At 37.5% G+C, this 19,202-nt stretch overlaps 1 protein-coding gene across 5 annotated transcripts in view; it reads right to left on the reverse strand.

Annotated features, from left to right (window-relative positions):
- Positions 1-706: 706 nt before the first annotated feature.
- PRRX1 (paired related homeobox 1) overlaps positions 707-19,202 on the reverse strand; it is an 80,764-nt gene continuing 62,268 nt past the window's right edge. For 3 of the 5 annotated variants that reach the window (XM_035279454.3, XM_002760377.8, XM_008985042.5), the window contains 2 exons: positions 13,573-13,754; positions 3,457-3,985 (listed from right to left, as the gene is read on the reverse strand). In XM_035279454.3, the coding sequence (XP_035135345.1) occupies positions 3,847-3,985; positions 13,573-13,754 (321 nt within the window). In that variant the 3' untranslated portion in view covers positions 3,457-3,846. Of the gene's footprint in view, positions 3,986-9,662; positions 9,735-13,572; positions 13,755-19,202 lie in introns of all 5 variants that reach the window. The other 2 variants (XM_078356296.1, XM_078356295.1) reach the window with 1 other exon arrangement.

Below are 19,202 nucleotides of genomic sequence, written 5' to 3' on the forward strand. Positions count from 1 at the left end.
CTCCACTCCCTCATTTGAAAGGCCATCACCTGTTCTTTACCTGTCCAGATCCTTAATGATAAGATTTAAGTCCCAGTTCTTTTGTAAAACCTGTTTCCCACTTCAGCTCACAGTATGTTCTTTCTTCCTCCTCTGAACTTCTTTTATCTATACTGTTTGATACTTATTAATATATTACCTTGAACTGTTGCATATTTTTACATGCTAGAGTTGCTTTTTATACCAGATTTTAATTGGGATGAAAACAGAATCTATGTCTCACAATTTGTCTTTTCTGTCCTCCCCATGACCACACACCCCATGCTACACACAATGGATTCTTAAGAACTTTTAGTTTTCTATTTCTTTACTCCAAAACAAACAGCCATGCTTATATGAAGATTTTTTTTAATATGGTGTCTGGTATTGTGAATGCTAAAGATATTGATTTTTAAAATGCTAAACTCTTAAAAAAGTTCCACCCTACTCTCATGTATTATAATAATAAATGTCCTCTCTTCCTCTGACCATTGTCTTTGTTTCTGAAGAAAAATAGATTATTTTCCTGTTTCATAGAAAATAATATCACACTCAGATAAAGTTCTCTTGTCTATAAGCCCTTCTTACCTTCACTCTTCTGCATGTAATCTCAGATCCTAGCAGATCTGTGTTTCTGAAGTTCAAAGAGAAAAGCATCCATAGGCTCAAATGTATATAACAAAAGACATGGTCATATCCTTCTTTCTTTTTATTGAAAAGAAATCATTTCTATTCTAGCGCAAACAATGTATATTTTACAACATAAAGCAAGATATAATTTACATATTATATTTCTTATGAGATCTTTATAACCTAAATGTCATTCCCTTTTTTATTAAGTCACCTCTTCTGGTTTAATTTAACCTGCGAAGTACCCTTCAAATCAGCATCTTGTGTGGAGGGAGACTGAGGACACAGACAGTTCCTATGTATTCACCTGTATCTAGTATCATGATGGCGAGGAACAGGGATATGTCTTGATGTTTGTGGCCCTGAAGCCCTCCACTGACAACTGGCTTAAGATCCAGATGGCTTCTTCTCCAAATCACATACCAAACTTGTATTTTTAAAAATCAACAATAAATGAACAAAATTGAGAGCCTGTACTACATGTATACTTCTTGATCAAGTGCTTAGATAATAGATGCTTGTGGTATTGGTTCACCAGCAGTGAATGTTACTTTGGCTGACCAGCACTGGTTACTCTGTGATATTCCCAGACGTCACTTGCGAGAAACATTGGATAGAACCCCCCAATTTCACCTATCATTTGGGTTTGTGGGTTCAGGCTTTGCTGTTTACCACTGGAAATGGATGTCCAAATGAAAATTTCAAATGACTTCATTTCACATGTCCCTCTAGCTAAGATTTCCCCCTTCTCAGTAGAACCTGTTCATGTATGATTTCTGTTCCCTCCCAATAATTCAGATCTTCTTAGCCATTCTCTCCAAACTCCAAACCTCCCAAGTTCACCATTTTCTTGGATTATACTCCACAGCAGCTAATGGGACAGATGGATGAATGTAGAAACTCTTCAGGAAGCATGTAACGTGTGCTGTTCAGCAAGCCTACTTAAATCATTCAATAAGAAATGTTTTAATAGTAGGTTAAAAGAAGAGAGAATCAATTGGTGAAAGCAAAATGTATAAGATGAGCTTCATTATTATTTAAAGAACTGCAGAATCAACATTTAAAATACACTTTCAGATTGGTGGCTGTTAGACTGAAATAACATCACCCTTAGCTCAATCTGATATGCCAAGGGAAATACTAATATGTGCTAAAAGTGCATCTTAAACCCAAAAATCCTTGTCTGTCACTCAGAGTCCAAAGTTGGCATATTTGACCAAAATTGATCCAAAGTTTTTTAATTACTCACAACTGAAAGTTATCAGAACTAAGCTGGTCAGGATGAAAATATAAATTAAAAATATTCTGTTCTATGTGTCTTAAATTATTCTTTGGTCAAATGATGTGATTTTTGAGAGATCTGAAAATATAAACCTATTTCTCATTTCCAAATACAAGGTTATAAGTATGTACAGCAAGGTAGCATTTCCTTACTAGAAAACAAGGCTTCCAGGTACCGTATCATTCCTTTTAACATTGGACACTTTTATAGTCCCTTTCCTCCCATGGCTACAAAGTGCTGGACATACAGAGAATACAGGAAAGAATAAAGGAGCAAATGCATAGAGCCTCACAACACCCCTGTGAGGTAGGTAAGTATTGTTAATCCCATTTTACAAATGGGTAAACTGAGGCACAGCATGGTAGTAATGTAGTTGGTCAAGTCCATCTGGCAAGTTACAAAAGCATGGCTGGGAACAAAGAAAAAGAAATGAAAGATCAGTCCTGGCTCCCAGCCCTAGACACTAAACTTTATTTCAAAATATTAAAAAATAAAAATAGCCCACAATTGCCTTTTAAATGTTGGAATTTAGGAAAACCTTTAGGTATTCCACTAAAACATGTGTCTTTCATATTCCTGTTGAGTGAAGAAAGGGTAGATGACTAAATGGTTTTCCCTCCTCTCGCTAATTGCAATTCCCATGATAGATCAGATGTATCAGCATTTCACCAGAGCGCAGGCTCCAAACTCAAGGACATTTTTATAGCCTCAAATAGTTTCTAATTCATTTAAAGCCCTCATGTGAAAATGAGACCTGTCCTCAAACAGCTGCCGTATCAATCATTCTCTGGCTTTAATGAGAAATTTGTGTAGAAAAAGAAAAACAGCAGGATTCCTAATTAATGTCTCATCACTATAGAGATAAGAACAGTGGTGATGGTGTGTAATTTGTTTTTTGTATTGTTTGGGAAATTGGAAACTCAAGCTTGCAATATTTTATATATATATACATTCATATATATATATAAATATATACAGTACATATATATAACTATGCATCTCACTATCCTCAAGGCACCAAAGAGATGTAGGCATGGCTTTTACGACTCACTCTTTGTGTTTCTAGAGAAATTTCTCTTCCTCTCTCATGTGAAAAATATTTCTTCTACCAAATGGTCTGTGATAGCAAATCATTTAAAAACAACAAATATCTTTAAAGATAATTGATTGATTGTGTGGGGTGAGGGGTGGTGGTGATAGTGATATAATCTATAGCTTCAAGCATAAATATATAGCTTAGATGTAGAGCTTAGTACTTAGAATTTGCCAGACACAGCCAATTTCATTGGTTCAGACAGTCCAGTGACCAGATGTTGTGCACAACACTTTTTTCAGAGGCTGATGGGAAAACCTTACCATGACCAACAAAGATGGGGACAATGAGAAAGGGAATTATGTTTGTCTGGTACAGATTCTTCAGAAAGACTTTGGCTTTTCAAAAGCTCCTAGAGCTTCTATGAAGAGAACTGGGAAGATGACAGGTGAGGCACTCAGCTTCAAACAAGTCAATGAAGAGACTAGAGGCAATCATTCTGGATATTTATATATATATATACATGGTTTCTTTGGCTGCTGTAGTTTTTAAAATAACTTCATACAATCATGGGGGTGGGTGGGCTGAACCTAGCTGAAGAAGCTTGGAGTATATTAAGCAAAGCATGAATAGAAAGAAAAACAAAATAAACACACACAGAAACAAGTGGTGGTGGTATCCCAGAGGGAGGAAGAACATTTGTTAACTAATTTTCATTTTGCTCCTCTCCTGCTTTTCTCTGCCATGGTCCCAATGTTTTAGTTCTGTTTTTTGTTTGTTTGTGATTTACTTTTTTTTCCCCAGCAGATGAAGAAATAACAGAGCGGGATAGGTGTCTTATGGTTTTTGATTTCTTCTTAGGCCTGTTTAATTATTTTTTTCCTCAGTTGACTGTTGGCACCTGGTTCCTCTGTAAACTATATTCCTTGGCCTTCAGTCTCAGGTTGGCAATGCTGTTGGCCATGTTGATGCCCTGTGCAGGGCTATTGTTGGCACATGTGGCAGAATAAGTAGCCATGGCGCTGTAGGGACAAAGGAGAGAGCAGGGAGAATAACAGGCATTAGTTTCACAAATCTGCAAGTCCGTGCCCCAGATGGATGTACTCTCAGCATGGGGGCAGGCAGGGGCAATGGCTTGAACTAGATGGCCTCTAGGATCCCTTACAGCCCCAGCTTTCCATTCATCTAAGGTACTTAGAGAAGAGTGGCTGTGTTTTGAAGAGCAGGAGAAAGTGATGTAGAGTGAGGAAAGGGAGGGAGAGGTATTTGTTGTGTTGGTAACAGTGAGTAATGATTTATTTCTGGGGTAAGAGAAGAAAGTTGCTCAAGTTGAATAGCAGGTGTTTCATCAGCTGACTAATTAAAACACTATTTAATCTCTCTTCATGCCTACCTCCCCAGCCTGTAGGAGCAGTGAGGAATAGAAACAAGCATTTGAAAATAAATTAAAGGGAATTTTGCTCCTTCACTCTAGTTAGGTGACCTTAATTCTAACACATTTTAAATAATCAACAAATGCCATAATAAATAATGTGCATGGAGAACCAGTTAAACAATCCAAGATAAGTTCTCTGCCATTCTTGATTTATTGGTTGATAGCACCAAGCATTGCTGAATCAAGAGGTTACTAACCCACTGGCCTTGATTTTATAACCTCTCTTCAGAAGAACTTGAATAGCACACTCTGCCTTTTGGGTCAGTTATTTTGGAAATGTTTAAATCTCCTAGATAAACTATCAAAGGCTCCATTTTCAGCATTCTTGACCTCAGAGGTAACTGTTTCTCACTGTCCTTATTGCTGAGAAAGATCTGAAGTTGTTTTTCATTGCCAGAGATTATAATTAAGACCTGAGAACACTGCTAGGCAGAAATTTATCATTGGTGGGTTTCTGTTAATTGTATCCATGAATCTCTGTTAAAAGAAAAAGAAACGGTTTCATAGACTTAGTAGCAAATTACTCTTTCTACTATATAGTTAAAAGTATACTCATTTTAATTAATTAAAAATGTTTCTAGTTGCTTCTAAGATTAGCAAAATCCCTTTCAACTGAGGGCTGGCATGAGATAGACTTATAAATGGAATGACATGTGCTCTTCTGTTGCCTGCATTCCAATGGAATTTTGTCAGCCACATTAGAGTTTGTGGTTCTGGGGATCAAGTGACAAGATCAGAAAGAGAGAAAAGTAAAGCTACTCCACAAATAGAATATATCATTGATACTTATTTGGGACACAACGTAGTCAGAATTCATAATAACCTATTTCAGCTCAGCTACTAATAATTAACTCAAGAAAATTAAGTTAAAGAAATATAATGAGTCCCAGATCACTAGGTCTTTCCAGAAATACACATCTTTAATTAAAAATCTTTATAGCCCTGGTTAAGTGTATGGGCGATTGTGTATGTGTTTACACACATGCATGTATGTGTTCTGACACAAGGAGAAAGACTCAGAAAGGCCACAAAGGGATCCTACTTTCTTCTATTTCATTTTTGCGTGCTTCGTTCTTACTCATCATTTTGTGGTGGATGGTCTCAACCCTCTAGACAACGTTAGGTTCTTTTACAGCACACCGAACTTTTGCTTTTAGCACTTAATTCAAGTTTAGCTAATTTGCTTAGTATCTATCACTGTTTCAACTATGAGCTCCATAGATCATACACCACATCAGCCTTGCTCACAGGTGTATCCTCAGGTAGAGATGACACCATATCTGGTACTGTATGTTCAGTGAATAGACAGGTAACTAAAAATAGTTAGATATAGTATGATTAAATTGATTCCTGTCTATGTCATTGGTTTCTGTCATTTTGCTACGAGTAATAATCTCTTAAAAAAAAATCTTACCACTATGCTTTTATTCATAGCATCTGGTCCTTAAAGTCAATTTTACTCTCTTAATAGAAAGAGCAAAGTCAGTAGCATATGACAGAAGCAGGAGCTGATGACTGTGTGTACTTGGATCCATCAAAAAATATCTTCCACAATAAAAACTGAAGAAATTATTAGGACAATCTAGACTTTTAGAATAGACTATCACTTCTACCCAGTGATAGTGATAGAAGCAGAAGAGTTCCCAGTTAAGATAGGTTTAAGAACAATTCACTGAAGTGGGACTTTTTTTTTTTAGAATGTACTAAGAAATGTCATTTATTTTCAAAATCCATATACATATTATCATTTAGTTCATGGTTCCATTCAAGACCTTACAACAAATGTATGTAAACCCACAAAACCTACATTCAAAAAAATTCTAGGATATGCCAAGAGCCCAAATATCTAAGTAGCTGAGAAGAAAAGATTATTGGATTTGGGAAATGTTCCTAAGTCATAGTTTATTATAAAATCAACCAAGTCAACCTTTCTCAATCAGTTTTCTGTGAGAGAATTAAGCCCTAAAGATGATGCACAGTTGTATAATTTTAAACACATAGAAGAGAAACTGGAATTAGGAGTTGTCCGTATTATTTGCTAAGTATTGAGAAATAAATTTGGATGGCTTGTGAAAACAGAAAGCTAAAATTACATAAAAATTCTCTGATTCTAAGTTGTAGATTGTCATAGAATATTGTGCTCTTAAGTACGTGGTCTAATTTTCCGAGGGATGCGTTTTTTGTTGTTTTTTTTTTGAGATTCTGGACAAGCAAAGTCCTATTTAACAAAAATTTGCTCTTTCTTAGATAATCAAAGTTGTATTCCATCGCTTTAGCTGAAAAGGAAGATTGGAACCTTGGGGAGATTATTTTAGTTTACTGAAGATACTATTGCTGTTTCCCAGAAATGTCTACATAGTAGTGACTACAAGTAGCCTATTGTATGACCATTTTTGTTGTAGCGATTTCAGAGTCAACTACCTTTACCACCTGATACTCTAGTCTGAGGACTTAGTAGGGAACACATTTCTTGGAAATACTGAGTTTCTCTTGTGAGTGTAGGCAAGACAGTAATACCCCAAATGAGATGAATGTTGATGCACTTTCTATCTCAAACACAAATTAATGGGAATTAAGATCATGGATTGCATGGGAGATTGGACATTCACAGGGACATTTTTCACGTAAATGGCAGCCTGATTTTCCACAGGAAAGAACAATGCCCTTGTCTGACTATATGGTGACATTACTATAAGAACACCACCAAAGGCAAGTCTGTGACAATGCCTTATAGGTATCCCTCAAATTAGTGGAGCTTGAGGATTAAAAAGCAGTTGTTTTTAATGAATGAATTTTGCAATTCCCTAGGAGCTTGATAGGTGATAACATCTTCACTTGATAAATGCTTAGGAAATATATAAACTTTCCAAATTTGTTCCAGCATTCCATAGCCATAAGAAGTAGGCTAAAAGAACTGAAGCCATCTTAATTCACAGCCTCTTAACAAAAGTTTAGAATATGTAATCCTACAAATAGGGATTCCAGTAATATTTTGGGCGCATATTAAATAATTGCAAGTCTGTTTTCCAGTAATTTGACATGGATCTAGCTTCTCAGTTTATGCTAAGGGTGCCATATAGGCAAGCAGTGAGCAGTCCTTGGATACACCAGTGAAAAGCAAAACTTACTATTACAAGTCAGAAAAGGCAGAGTTAGTAAGTGACTACTCTAAGAGTAGCTTAGTCATTCTTCAAATATGGCATTAGAAGTAAGATGGAAAGGACCTGTCTCCTAAAGTGTCAACAGATGCAAGAGAGCCTTGAGCGGCTGCCAATATGAAATTGTTCATGACCATCTGCTTTCCATGTCATGGAAACTTCTAAAGTTCTGCTTTAGGAAAAGAAAAACAACGCTGAAATGTTTTCTTAAAGGTCCAATGAGGGTAATTAACTGTTTTCAACCAATTTATAGAGCCATTCAGAGCAGGTAAAATGACCAGTCCTTCCTCTACAGGATTCAGCTTGCTCAGATAAAATGGGGAGATTGAAACTAAGTGATCTCTACAGATTAAGCACATGACAACAACCAAGAGCCTGCTTAACAGCATCAGAGATCCTGCCTGTCGGTCTGGCCTTCTAAGTAAAACCCATTTATTCTTGGAAGTAGGGTATAGACATAAGCTGAGTCCTGGGACTGAGTTTCTAGGCTTTGGCTAAAGAACCATTTTTAGTTAGTTTTAGTAAAGTTCTTTGTGTCGGTGACCAAGAAACCACATTACTGAATAAAGTGCATTGAGAAATTAGGGATTCATAATAAATGCTTGATCCCATCTGTTGACTCAGCTAGTCTTGCACTGGGACTTACACAGAGCTGACACATTTAAATCAGCTTCAAATGTTTCCATCTCCTTATTTGGAGATTTCCAGCAGATGCAGCACAGCCATAGATAGCAGAATGCTAACCACCAGCAGGGTTAGAGTACTGTTTTCACTGGGGACAAATCATTTTTTATCATTTCAACCTACCCTGAAAGCTGTGAGGGGAAAATAATATGTTAAAATGACTACCAAATATTGAGGAAGTACAGAAAATACTATTTGTGCTATGATTTTAAACTCAGGAAACTTACGAACAACTGCCCCTCTGCTTTCTAAAAACCTATAGTGTTAAGTCCTACAAATCACAAAACAATTGATAGCTTGGGGAAAAAATAATACCTGACTCATTTTTAGCTCTTTGTTTTCTATTTGGCCCTTTGAACAAATGATAACAAGATGTTTAAAATTTCACCCTAAAGACAAATCTGTCAGCCTAAGAAGTCTATGAGTTTTTCTGAAGTCCTTGGGTTTCACCAGCTCAGGATTTTTTCAAAGACTGTAGGGTTTATGGTGTTCAAGATGTGATGCATAGAAGCTGCAGAAAGTCTCTCTGGTTAGTTCTTTCGTCAGTGCAAGAACAACGGAGGTTTACTTGCTTCACCTGACAAAATGTAATACCAGTTTTCCTAGGGAAATTTACTTTTAAAAAGAGATCTGGTAAATTCTCTTGAAAGGGATCTTTTGTGATGTAAATAATTAACTTCTGTTTCTAACTTCTGTTTTGAAATTCAGAAGTTGATTTTCTAATACGTATATTTATCTCTTAAAGTGAACACACTCATACATTTCATTGGTAAGCTTTCAGTTTGTACTATATTTTCAGTGATTTTTCTGCTATTTTTAACTTTTCATTTTAGAAATATTTTCATATATAAAGCCTCTTGCATCTTTCTATTGTTGCAAGATTTTTTTTTGAAGTGCACATTGCTCATTGGTAGGTTCCAAACACCCCTGTGAAATAAGCAATGGGGAAGCTAGTGCTAGCTTCATGTTAGATACAAAGCTACATAAGAGAACAATGACCTCACTGAGCAGCAGAAACCAGGACAAGAACATAGTTCTTCCAAACCCTGTCCTGTAACCTAAAAAGCCTCAGTATTTAAAGTGTGTACCAAGTGTCAGCAGCATCAGCATCACCTAGGAGCAAGTTAGAGATACAGAATCCAAGCTCCACCCTGGACTTAGTGAATCAGTTTGCACAGTCACATGATCCCAGATACTTCCTGTGCACAGCAATCTCTGAAGAGCCCTGCTCTAGACTAGCATCATACTACACTTCATTTTGTGGACATGCTTTCTTGCAGCTCTGCTTCCCAATAGTATTCCTCACTTGAGGGCTTCACTGCTGAAATTTCCAGAACTGCAAACCCCACTTTCTTAGACACTCTCAATTCCCACTTAAACCCTACCCCAAGCAGCCGCCCTCTTCCCCCTCTGACAAGTTACCTTTTCAGTGTCTTCCGTTAGAATCCGTTATGAAGCCCCTCGTGTAAACAACATCTTGGGAGGGACGAGGATCTATTTTTGAAAGTGTGAAAGGGAGAAATAAGCCAAATGCGTTCAGCAGATGTCAGGCAGCACCATGACCACGATCAAATGAGGTGGGGAGAAGGATGGGGAGGGAAGCTTTGGACAGGGATAGTTGGCCTCTCTTTCACTCATCACTAGCTTTCTTTTAAGCCCAGCCCTCCCTCTGGAAATGGCACTTCAGGTCAATGCTGCAAAACCAGGCCATTCACTATCCACCTCATCTAGGAAAGGATGTCTCTGGGAAAATGTTTCTTGGCTACTTCAGCTCAAATAACAGTCAAAAGTTCAGGACTTGGTTGATCACTGCTACCCAAGAAGTAAAGCACTGCAAGCGTGGTGAGTCTGAATAATTCTGGTGCTTGTATGTGCTTTCATTCTTACAATTTGCCTAAGAAAAATAGTTCCGAGTTAAGCAATGGGTGTGTGTAAAAACGAGCTTCCTTTAACTGGCCACGGATGGGTAAAGAAGACACCTGCCAGGACAACAGTGTCTGTGTTAGGGAACGCTTTGTCTCCCTGATGACTCAGTTGCCTGCCTAATGTCATCACCTCTAACATGCTCAAGGGAATGAGTGAGGTCATGACATGCTATAATTAGAGCAAACTATATGTCCCAGTTTACCAGAGGCAATCTGGCTTATACATGTTGTCTTAGTATAATTATTAATAGCACTCCCCTTTCACTCTAAGAAAATCCCAGTTTGAACAATAAATTATACAGCTACCACTCTGGATGTAAAAGACACCTAGAAAAAAAATGTGTTGGCTATTTTCCAACCTATAATTCTGACCATATGCAAATAACTGCTTTTGTGCTTTGGTTTTCTCCTTTCTTTTTTCAGAGAATAACTGTGGAAGTCAGCAAACTATCCTTTCTGGCAAAACTGTCTGCTCACTGTCCCTGGTTTGTATGACCAAGCCACATCTATCAGTCCAATGGTATGCCCACACCCCACAGAGCGTGGACCTCAGCTGCAGGCATGCCTCACTGATCTAAGATAGCTCTTGAATAAAAAGGGGATTTCAGACAGTTTTCCAATCTTATGTTTTTTACTATTTTCGATACAATGGAAGGTTTAATTTGAATGAAAATACAGTCATGTGGCTTAATATGCTGTATTAAAAGAGGGATCCCAAGCATTAGTTCTAATTCTGCTTGCTGAAGGCTTAAATTTGGGCAAATATTTAGTCTCTTCTTTGGAAGCAGAGCAAGACAGAGCTATCACACAGGAGTGTTCCAAGAATTAACCAAGAGTAATGCCTTTTAATTAGTGTTGTATGTGAGGTAACTAACTTGACGTAATAGCACCAACAACAACAGTGAGTTAATTTTTCGTAATACAAAAGGTCTATCATTTCCTTTGCTTTGAATCACTTGTTTTTCTTTTTTATTTCCTTAAATATATTTCCTATCAAGCTTCAAAGTGTGAAATCATAACATAGTTTGGTTGTAAACATAGTAGAAAATTCTCCAAGTAACAGAATAGCTTTGTGCTACTTTGAGAAATTAACCAAAATATAAACACTTCAGTCAACATTCAATCAAAAAACATTGTCATTGATTAAGTTATTGCTTTAACATCACTTTTCTACTTATATCTGAGTATTAATTCATTCTTCATACAGAATATGAACAATCAGATTTTATGATGTTTAATTTTTACAAATTCCATTTCTAAGAGAGAAATGACATAAAAGCATACCATGAAATGAGTAAAACGTACTAGGTTATATGATTTTAAGTGAAAAGAGCAGGATACAAAATAATATATACACTAAGGCTATACCTATATAAAATATTGAACTCTAATCACAAAAATGAATATACTCCTTATGTCAAGATGGTAAAATTATGGATGTTTTTTAAAAATGTATCCAGTATTTCTACATAATTCTTTCCATTAAAATAGAATATTTCCAAAAAAGGCACACATAAATTGCCATGTTAATATTTCAGTTAGATGTCCATATGCTAAACACATATGATGCAGACACTGAGGCTCATATGGCTGAACCCTATATTAATTCAGGAAGGATTTCATCCCCATTCGCAGTGTGCTGTGTGCAGCCTCTCACTGGTAAGGACCACGTGGCAGCCATCTGGCTTATTTATGGCTGGTGTGAAAAGTTCTTATGGAGGACCCAGACAGAAAAAGGAGCAATACTTCTTGGTTGTGATCAAATTCAAACCAGAGATCTTGAAACATCAGGCTTTGAACCACACCCATTTTCCAATCCATTAACCATGTTCTTGAACACACTAAATTTCTCTTATACCAATATATATAAGAGAAATAAAGCAGCCTTCCATTTACTTAAAATATTAGAGAATATGTGATTTCACAATGGTCTTTAAAAAATGTGTTTTTAGTAAATCTTATAGGAGAGGAGTTTAAATTTAAAATAGGGCACACAGATATAACTAATGTTTCAAGCTCAGCAAGGCATACCACATCTGAGCGCAACAGGGCCCAGAATAAGACTTCCCCAGACACTGGGTTTCTATGTACTAAGACCAAAAGAATTCAGGCTAATTTTATAACAGGAGATATAAAAGAAATTTCCAAGTGCATTTACTGTGTTTCTCTAAAGGAACTGATTTAGAACAGAAGAAACTGTTAGATGAGGCTTTTTCCTTTGATTAAAGCTGTCAACCTTTGAAAAACATTTGCATTTCAAAATGTGGCATTTCACGTCAGGAGTTCAACTTCATCTGAGACATAATCTTTTATATTTCATTTAAAACCTCTCCTTAAGCCAATAAATAACCTTGACAATAAAAAGGTAAACAAAAGCATAATAAATGAATTTGTGAATAGATCTTCCTCCACTAAAATCAGCCAGGGAGAACACATAGGCTTGACCTTGTTTCTCAGAGTACTCAGACTAGACAGGCACTCTAGACTAATCAAAAGAAAGGCACTCTAGACTAATCCAGTGGGTTAGGCACTCGTGTCTCAGCTTCCCTTCTGGCATTAGCCTATATTTTCTGAACAGGATAATAATTGGAGGTTAAAAGCCTCTCTATGAGATTGAAATAGTACTCTGTTATTTGTTTCTTTAAAATGTTCAACTTTTTAATATAAAAGTTTAGTGTAAATTATACATTCCTTTATTTAAAAGAAACACACACATACACACACACATGCATACACACAAATACACACAAACTGACCCCCAAAGAAACTTTCAGACAAGTAGACAAGAATTAGCAATAGATAAGGAAGGCACTTGGCATTATAAGAAATTCACAACTACTAACGAAGAACCTTGGCCATGAAAATGATCAGAATTAACTTGGGTTTTCTTTCCTTCTCTTTCAGTTATAGTCCCTCTCTATCTGCTTCCTTTCTTCCTTCCTTCCTTCTCTTTTTTAAATTCAAAGTCAGTTTGACTGCAAAGTTTGCCTTTGGCCCTATACTTGGAGCCTTACACGTTAAGTCCCTACATTTGCATAATACAACAAATTTATCTTAAATTTGGAAACAGGGTAAAGTTTTGTTCCAGAATGGTCGCAAGAGGGACACTGGGCATAGCTTAATGGTCTTTTCTTTTAGATTCTTCCTCATCTTTGAAATCTTTCCAAGAGTTCCTGAGTCCAAGAGGAGATTGCTGAGATAGCCTGCACCTCTCACTTCCACCCCAAACCCTGCTCCTGGGGCAGCTAATAATCTCCTGGGAAAATGTGGGGATGCCAGCAAGTTGAATGTCTCTGAAGAGATGAACCCAGTTAGAAATGTCAGTGACCTGCACAAGCAGCTTGAAACATGACCAACCGCTGAGAAACAGTGGAAGTGGAGCAAGGGAGAGTGGGCCAGTCATTCACCTGTACGGAGACGCTGTCCCCCAGGAGAGATAGTCGGTGGGTCTCGGAGCAGGACGAGGTACGATGGGCTGCTCCACAGCAGTCACGTCTCCTGAGTAGGATTTGAGGAGGGAAGCATTTTTATTGGCTAGCATGGCTCTCTCATTCCTGCGGAACTTGGCTCTTCGGTTCTGAAACCATACCTGGAAAATTGTTAGGAGGAGAGAAGGCATGAGGAAAGAGGAAAAACAAGGAAGAAGGGGGTACATGAACGAAATTCTGGTTGATTTTACTATATAACACCTTCCAAAGGAAGATATAAGACGGCTATGGAATTCTCCTTAGAACAATAGAAATATGCCATACTCCTTCCCTTATGAGGGCCCTTCTTAAAGGTCAAGGCTACTCTAACAGGACCATAAAATTCTCCAGTAATCAGGTCTCCAGAGATGAAATCTGTGACTGACCCACAGGACAGCAAAATATGGGTTATAATCCCTGTTACAATTGTAATCAAGAAAAATGAAGAAAAATCTCATTAGACTTCTGCCACAGAAATAATGACTTTTCTAAAAGCTTTTTCAAAATTCTTTCTTCAAAATGTGAAAATCGCATCTGCTTTCATAATAATTATTTGATATTTTAAGAAAATTCCCCATATCCCAAAAGTAGATGTTCCAACAAAGATTTAAGAAGAAAGTGTTTTATTTGGGAGGTGCAAGGAACACCATTAGAGGAGTGAAGAAGTAACAGAGAAGACAAGGTAATCACTAAAGAGTGTGCTGCTAAACCAGTTGTCTTTGTGGTGGCTCAATCCCATTCAGAGATGTTGAAGACTAAGACTAATGTAGGACACACACTTCAGAGTTATCCTTCTCGGGGGTGATGGAGCTGGGTGTGTGTATGCTGGATCCTGTCAGCCATTGGCTATTAATGTTCCAGCACATCTGGAATGTGGAGGCAGGGCCGTCTCCTGAAATTCTACAAAGACACTGCTGGCACAGAAATGTGGAGACTAAAAGTTGGAAGCTGACAAGACTATACCTAATTGTAGGGTTCAAGGGAAATGGGCAGCATTGACAGACAGCTGACAGCTAATAATAAACCTATCAAAAAGAAATAAAAACATTTTATTTTCTATTTTACTTTATTTTATAAGTTCCAGGATATGTGCGCAGGATATGTAGGTTTGCTACATAAGTCAAACTGTCTCTATTTGCCAATGACGTAATCCTATACCTAGAAAACCCTATTGTCTCAGCCCAAAAGCTTTTTAAGCTGATATGCTACTTCAGCAAAATCTCAGGATGCAAAGTCAGTATGCAGAAATCACAAGTATTTCTATACACCTAGAACAGAAAAGCAGAGAACCAAATCGTGAATGAACTCCCATTCACAATTTCTGCAAAGAGAATAAAATAACTGGGAATATAGCGAACAAGAGAAGTAAAGCACCTCTTCAAGGAGAAGTACTTGAAGTGCTCAAGGAAATCAGAGAGGACACAAACAAATGGGAAAACATTCCATGCTCATGGATAGGAAGAATCAATATCATGAAAATGGCCATACTGCCCAAAGTAATTTATAGATCTAATGCTATTCCCATTAAATTACCATTCACATTGTTCACAATTAGAAAAAACTACTTTAAAATTCATATGGAACAAAAAAGAGCCTGCATGGCCAAGACAATCCTAAACAAAAAGAACAAAGCTGAAGGCATCACACTATCTGACTTCAAATTATACTACAAGGCTACAGTAAACAAAACAGCATGGTACAGGTACAAAAGCATGCTCAGAGACCAATGGAACAGAATAGAGAACTCAGAAAAGACTGTACATCTACAACCATCTGATTTTCAACAAACCCGACAAAAACAAGCTATGGGGAAAGGATTCCCTATTTAATAAATGGTGCTTGGAGAACTGGCTATGCATATACAGAGAACTGAAACTGAAACTCTTCCTTATACCATATACAAAAATTAAGATAGATTAAAAACTTAAATATAAAACCCAGAACTCTAAAACTCTAGAAGAAAATCTAGACAATACCTTTCAGGACATAGGCATGGGCAAAGATTTCATTACAAAAACGTTAAAAACAATTGCAGCAAAAGCAAAAATTGACAAATGGGATCTAATTAAAGTGCTACTGCACAGAAAAAGAAACTATGCCAGAATGAACAGACAACAAACAGAATGGGAGAAGATTTTTGTAATCTATACATCTGACAAAGGTCTAATATCCAGAATCTACAAGGAACTTATGATGGACCTCATATATGATGGTGGTCTCATTAAGTTATAATACCACATTTTTGCTATTTGATATGTTTAGCTACACAAATACTTACCATGTTATTACAATTGCCTACACTATTCAATACAGTAATATGCTGTGCAGGCTTGTAACCTAAGAGCAATAGGCTATTCCCCATTGCCTAGGTGTGCAGTCAGTTATACCATCTAGATTTGTGGAAGTAGATTCCATGATGTTTGTCCAATGACAAAATTATCTAAAGATTCATTTCTCAGAAGAGATCCCCACTGTTAAGCACTGTGTGACTGTAATCTGTTGAAATTCACATAAATAATAAATGGCTGAGTTTTTGAACTCAAGGACATCCATCTCATGATCATATAACTCTTCTAGAATGCTATGGAATTTTACTCATTCAGGAAATCTTTATGGAGTGCCTGCTATGGTCTAAGCCCTATATCAAATGCTGGAAGGAGAGAGATGAGAAACTTATTCTCTGCTTTTAAGCAGCTCACAAGCTATTAAAGGAAGACATGTAAAATTTGAAAAACTGCAAAATAAGTATTTTAAGTGCAATTACAGAAATGTATAACAAGGTAATGGAGAAGAAAATTATTTTTGTGGAGTGAGCAGTTGTATAGCTCTAGGGGACAACATACACATAAAATACCGTGTGATCAGTGTCCTGTAGAGCTGGCAGCATGAAGGGCCTGGGTGGAAGTTGGCCAAGGTGGAATCTGGACTTGTCTTCCCAGACTCCTGGCTCTTCTGTTTCTAATGTGCCTTCACATTGCTGTGAGAGCTATCATCTTAAATGTTCAAGTAATCACATTAATGCCTTGTTTTATATAATCTACTGACTCCCCATTACTCACAAAATAAAATAGAAACTTTTTACCATAGAACAAAGGCTGTTCAGGAATTAGCTCTTTGTCCATTGATCCAGCCCCAAGCCACATCACTCTAACCTCATGCACTGGTCCCCTATGGCTCCAGCTCCTACCCTGTGCTCAAGATTATCTGTGGACTCCCAAATGTGTTAGGCTATTTCCCACCTAAAAATATCACACCAGATATGTCTATCATATTCTTCCCCTCTTTGTCCAGGTGTCAAAGCCCATATATTTTTTTCAAAATTTAACTCTAACATTGAACATCACTTAAAAGTCTAACAGAGTTGGATAAAAATAGTGGCTACACTACTTTCAAGTTTTGTCCTGGGAGTTGTTTAAGTTCTCTGCTCCTTTGTCTCCTAATCAATTGGAGATCATAATAATATCTAACTTACAGGATAGTTTTGAGAGTTGACCCAGAATGGGTGCCTAATAAATATAAATTCTCTCCCTTTTCCCCAGGCAGATTAGATCATTCCTTCATCTGGTCTATCACTAATTATTGTACATTCCATTGATATAGGAATCATATTATAATATCGTAAGTGTATGGTTTGCACATCTCTCTTCTCTGTTCCAGTCCAGACATCCTTAAGGAGAAGGTCAGTGTCTTATTTATCCCCAGCAAGCCAAAACCGGGTTCAAGAGTATAATATGTGCTTGATAAGTGTTTGAGGAAAAAAAAAGGAAAAAGAAAAAAAAATTTTTGCAAAGATGAATAAAACATGGCCTTCATCCAAGAGACCTCCTCAGTCCTGTGGGGGAAGTTGGCCCAGATACAACAACTCTATACATTTCATATTATGATAAATGCCGTAAATATAAAGAAGACCAGAGTCAGAAGGGATTGGTTCAGACGGGGAAAAAGAAGGCTTTCATGTGGGAAGAATAAAGTCAAGAAGGGAGAACTCTGTCCTACTCACTTAGGAAATGTTCACAGCTCTAAAAGTCGTTAAATCATAGCAAGGTGGGAAAAGATAAAGAAAAAATAGTTCCAACATATTAGAAAGGCATTTCCCTGTCATGATAGGGGTGAGACAGTCCCCCAACCCCCAAACTGATCTTTCACTTTTTTTTTTAAATGTCCACCATTGTCTGCTGCAGGTTTCCTTATTTAAAATTTAGATCATTATAGCAAAAGTGGCACAGTAGTGTGCTGTGGGTTACTGGACTAAAAGGCTGAGGTGGGGCATAAGAGACATGGCATGTGTGAGGAGAGGGGAAAGGATTTAAGAGCAGAGTTAGAGATTTGCAGTAAGCAGTGTGGGGGAAGAAGGTGTGTGAGACAGATTTCATAATCTGCACTGGATGGTGAATGGGAGAGCAAAACTGAGTGTGAGTGTTGTCCCTATGGGTCACTCTCAGTTGAGCCCAAAGGGGCACCCTCACTCACACTTCCTCCTAACCTACCCTCAGGGGCCCCACAGGCTCCCATGACTTTCTTCTTTTGTCACTGACATTTTTCTTTTTTCTCTTGGGGAGCAGTTCTTGGTGAGGTCCCTTTTTCCCCATGGGGAAGCTTCCATGCTTTCTCTTCAGGCTGAAGGGAGCACCAGGATCTCCGCATCAACTCCACAGCTGTCTCCCATTGTGTACTGTGCCTCCTGTATGGGCACAGACCCTAATCAACAAGGTAGGAATCTACCTTGGGGTCTAGCTCAAGTTCCAGCTTGTCAAGAAGGTTATCATTCACAGAAAGAAATTCTTAACACTCAGACTGAACACAGATATATAAACAACAATTTCAGAAGGAAGGCAAGACAGATTGGACCTACCCACCTTATCAAGACAGCATCTTGCTACTGGCAATATGGAAGACAGTAAGATCTTTCAGCAGAGACAGCAAAGTACTGCTTGGAAAAAGTATTTCGCCAGGAGACTCTCATTCATTCAGTTTTTTGTTTTTTACTTATTTTTTTTTTTTAGTGATTAACAGCATGAACTCTGGATCTGCATATCTGCATTTAAATCCTGTTTCAGATACTTCCTAGCTATGTGATGGTGTGCAAAATAACCTCTCTGTACCTCAGTTTTCTCATCTGCAAAATGAAGAATACTATCCGCATCATTGAATGGGTGTGAGGATGAAATAAATCGCTTATGTAAAGAACACTACTGGCCATATAAGGGCTCAAGTAGTATTAGTTATTAAATATTGGTATTGTTACAACTGTTGATCACAAGTTATATCTTGTTCCAGATGTCTGGCTTGCAGCTGGTGTGTCATGGCAATAATGTTAGAAAGAATGGCTATTCTCTTTATCCTGCCTTTCATGTTCTTACTCATTTTGAGTTCACAGAGAGATTTTGAGGGTAAACAAAATCATCCACTTGAGTGTGCTCTTAACTCAGTTCCTGAGTATTCATTTCCCAGTCCATCTGTGCTCATAATCATGTGTACTTATGACAAGGTTCTTGAAGACTGGAGAGGAGAACTGAGGTAGGGGACAGAGAATTCATCTCTTTAAACACTATCAAGCTCAAATTGAAATC

The sequence above is a fragment of the Callithrix jacchus genome, chromosome 18 (assembly GCF_049354715.1).
Source record: "Callithrix jacchus isolate 240 chromosome 18, calJac240_pri, whole genome shotgun sequence".
Taxonomy (NCBI): domain Eukaryota; kingdom Metazoa; phylum Chordata; class Mammalia; order Primates; family Cebidae; genus Callithrix; species Callithrix jacchus.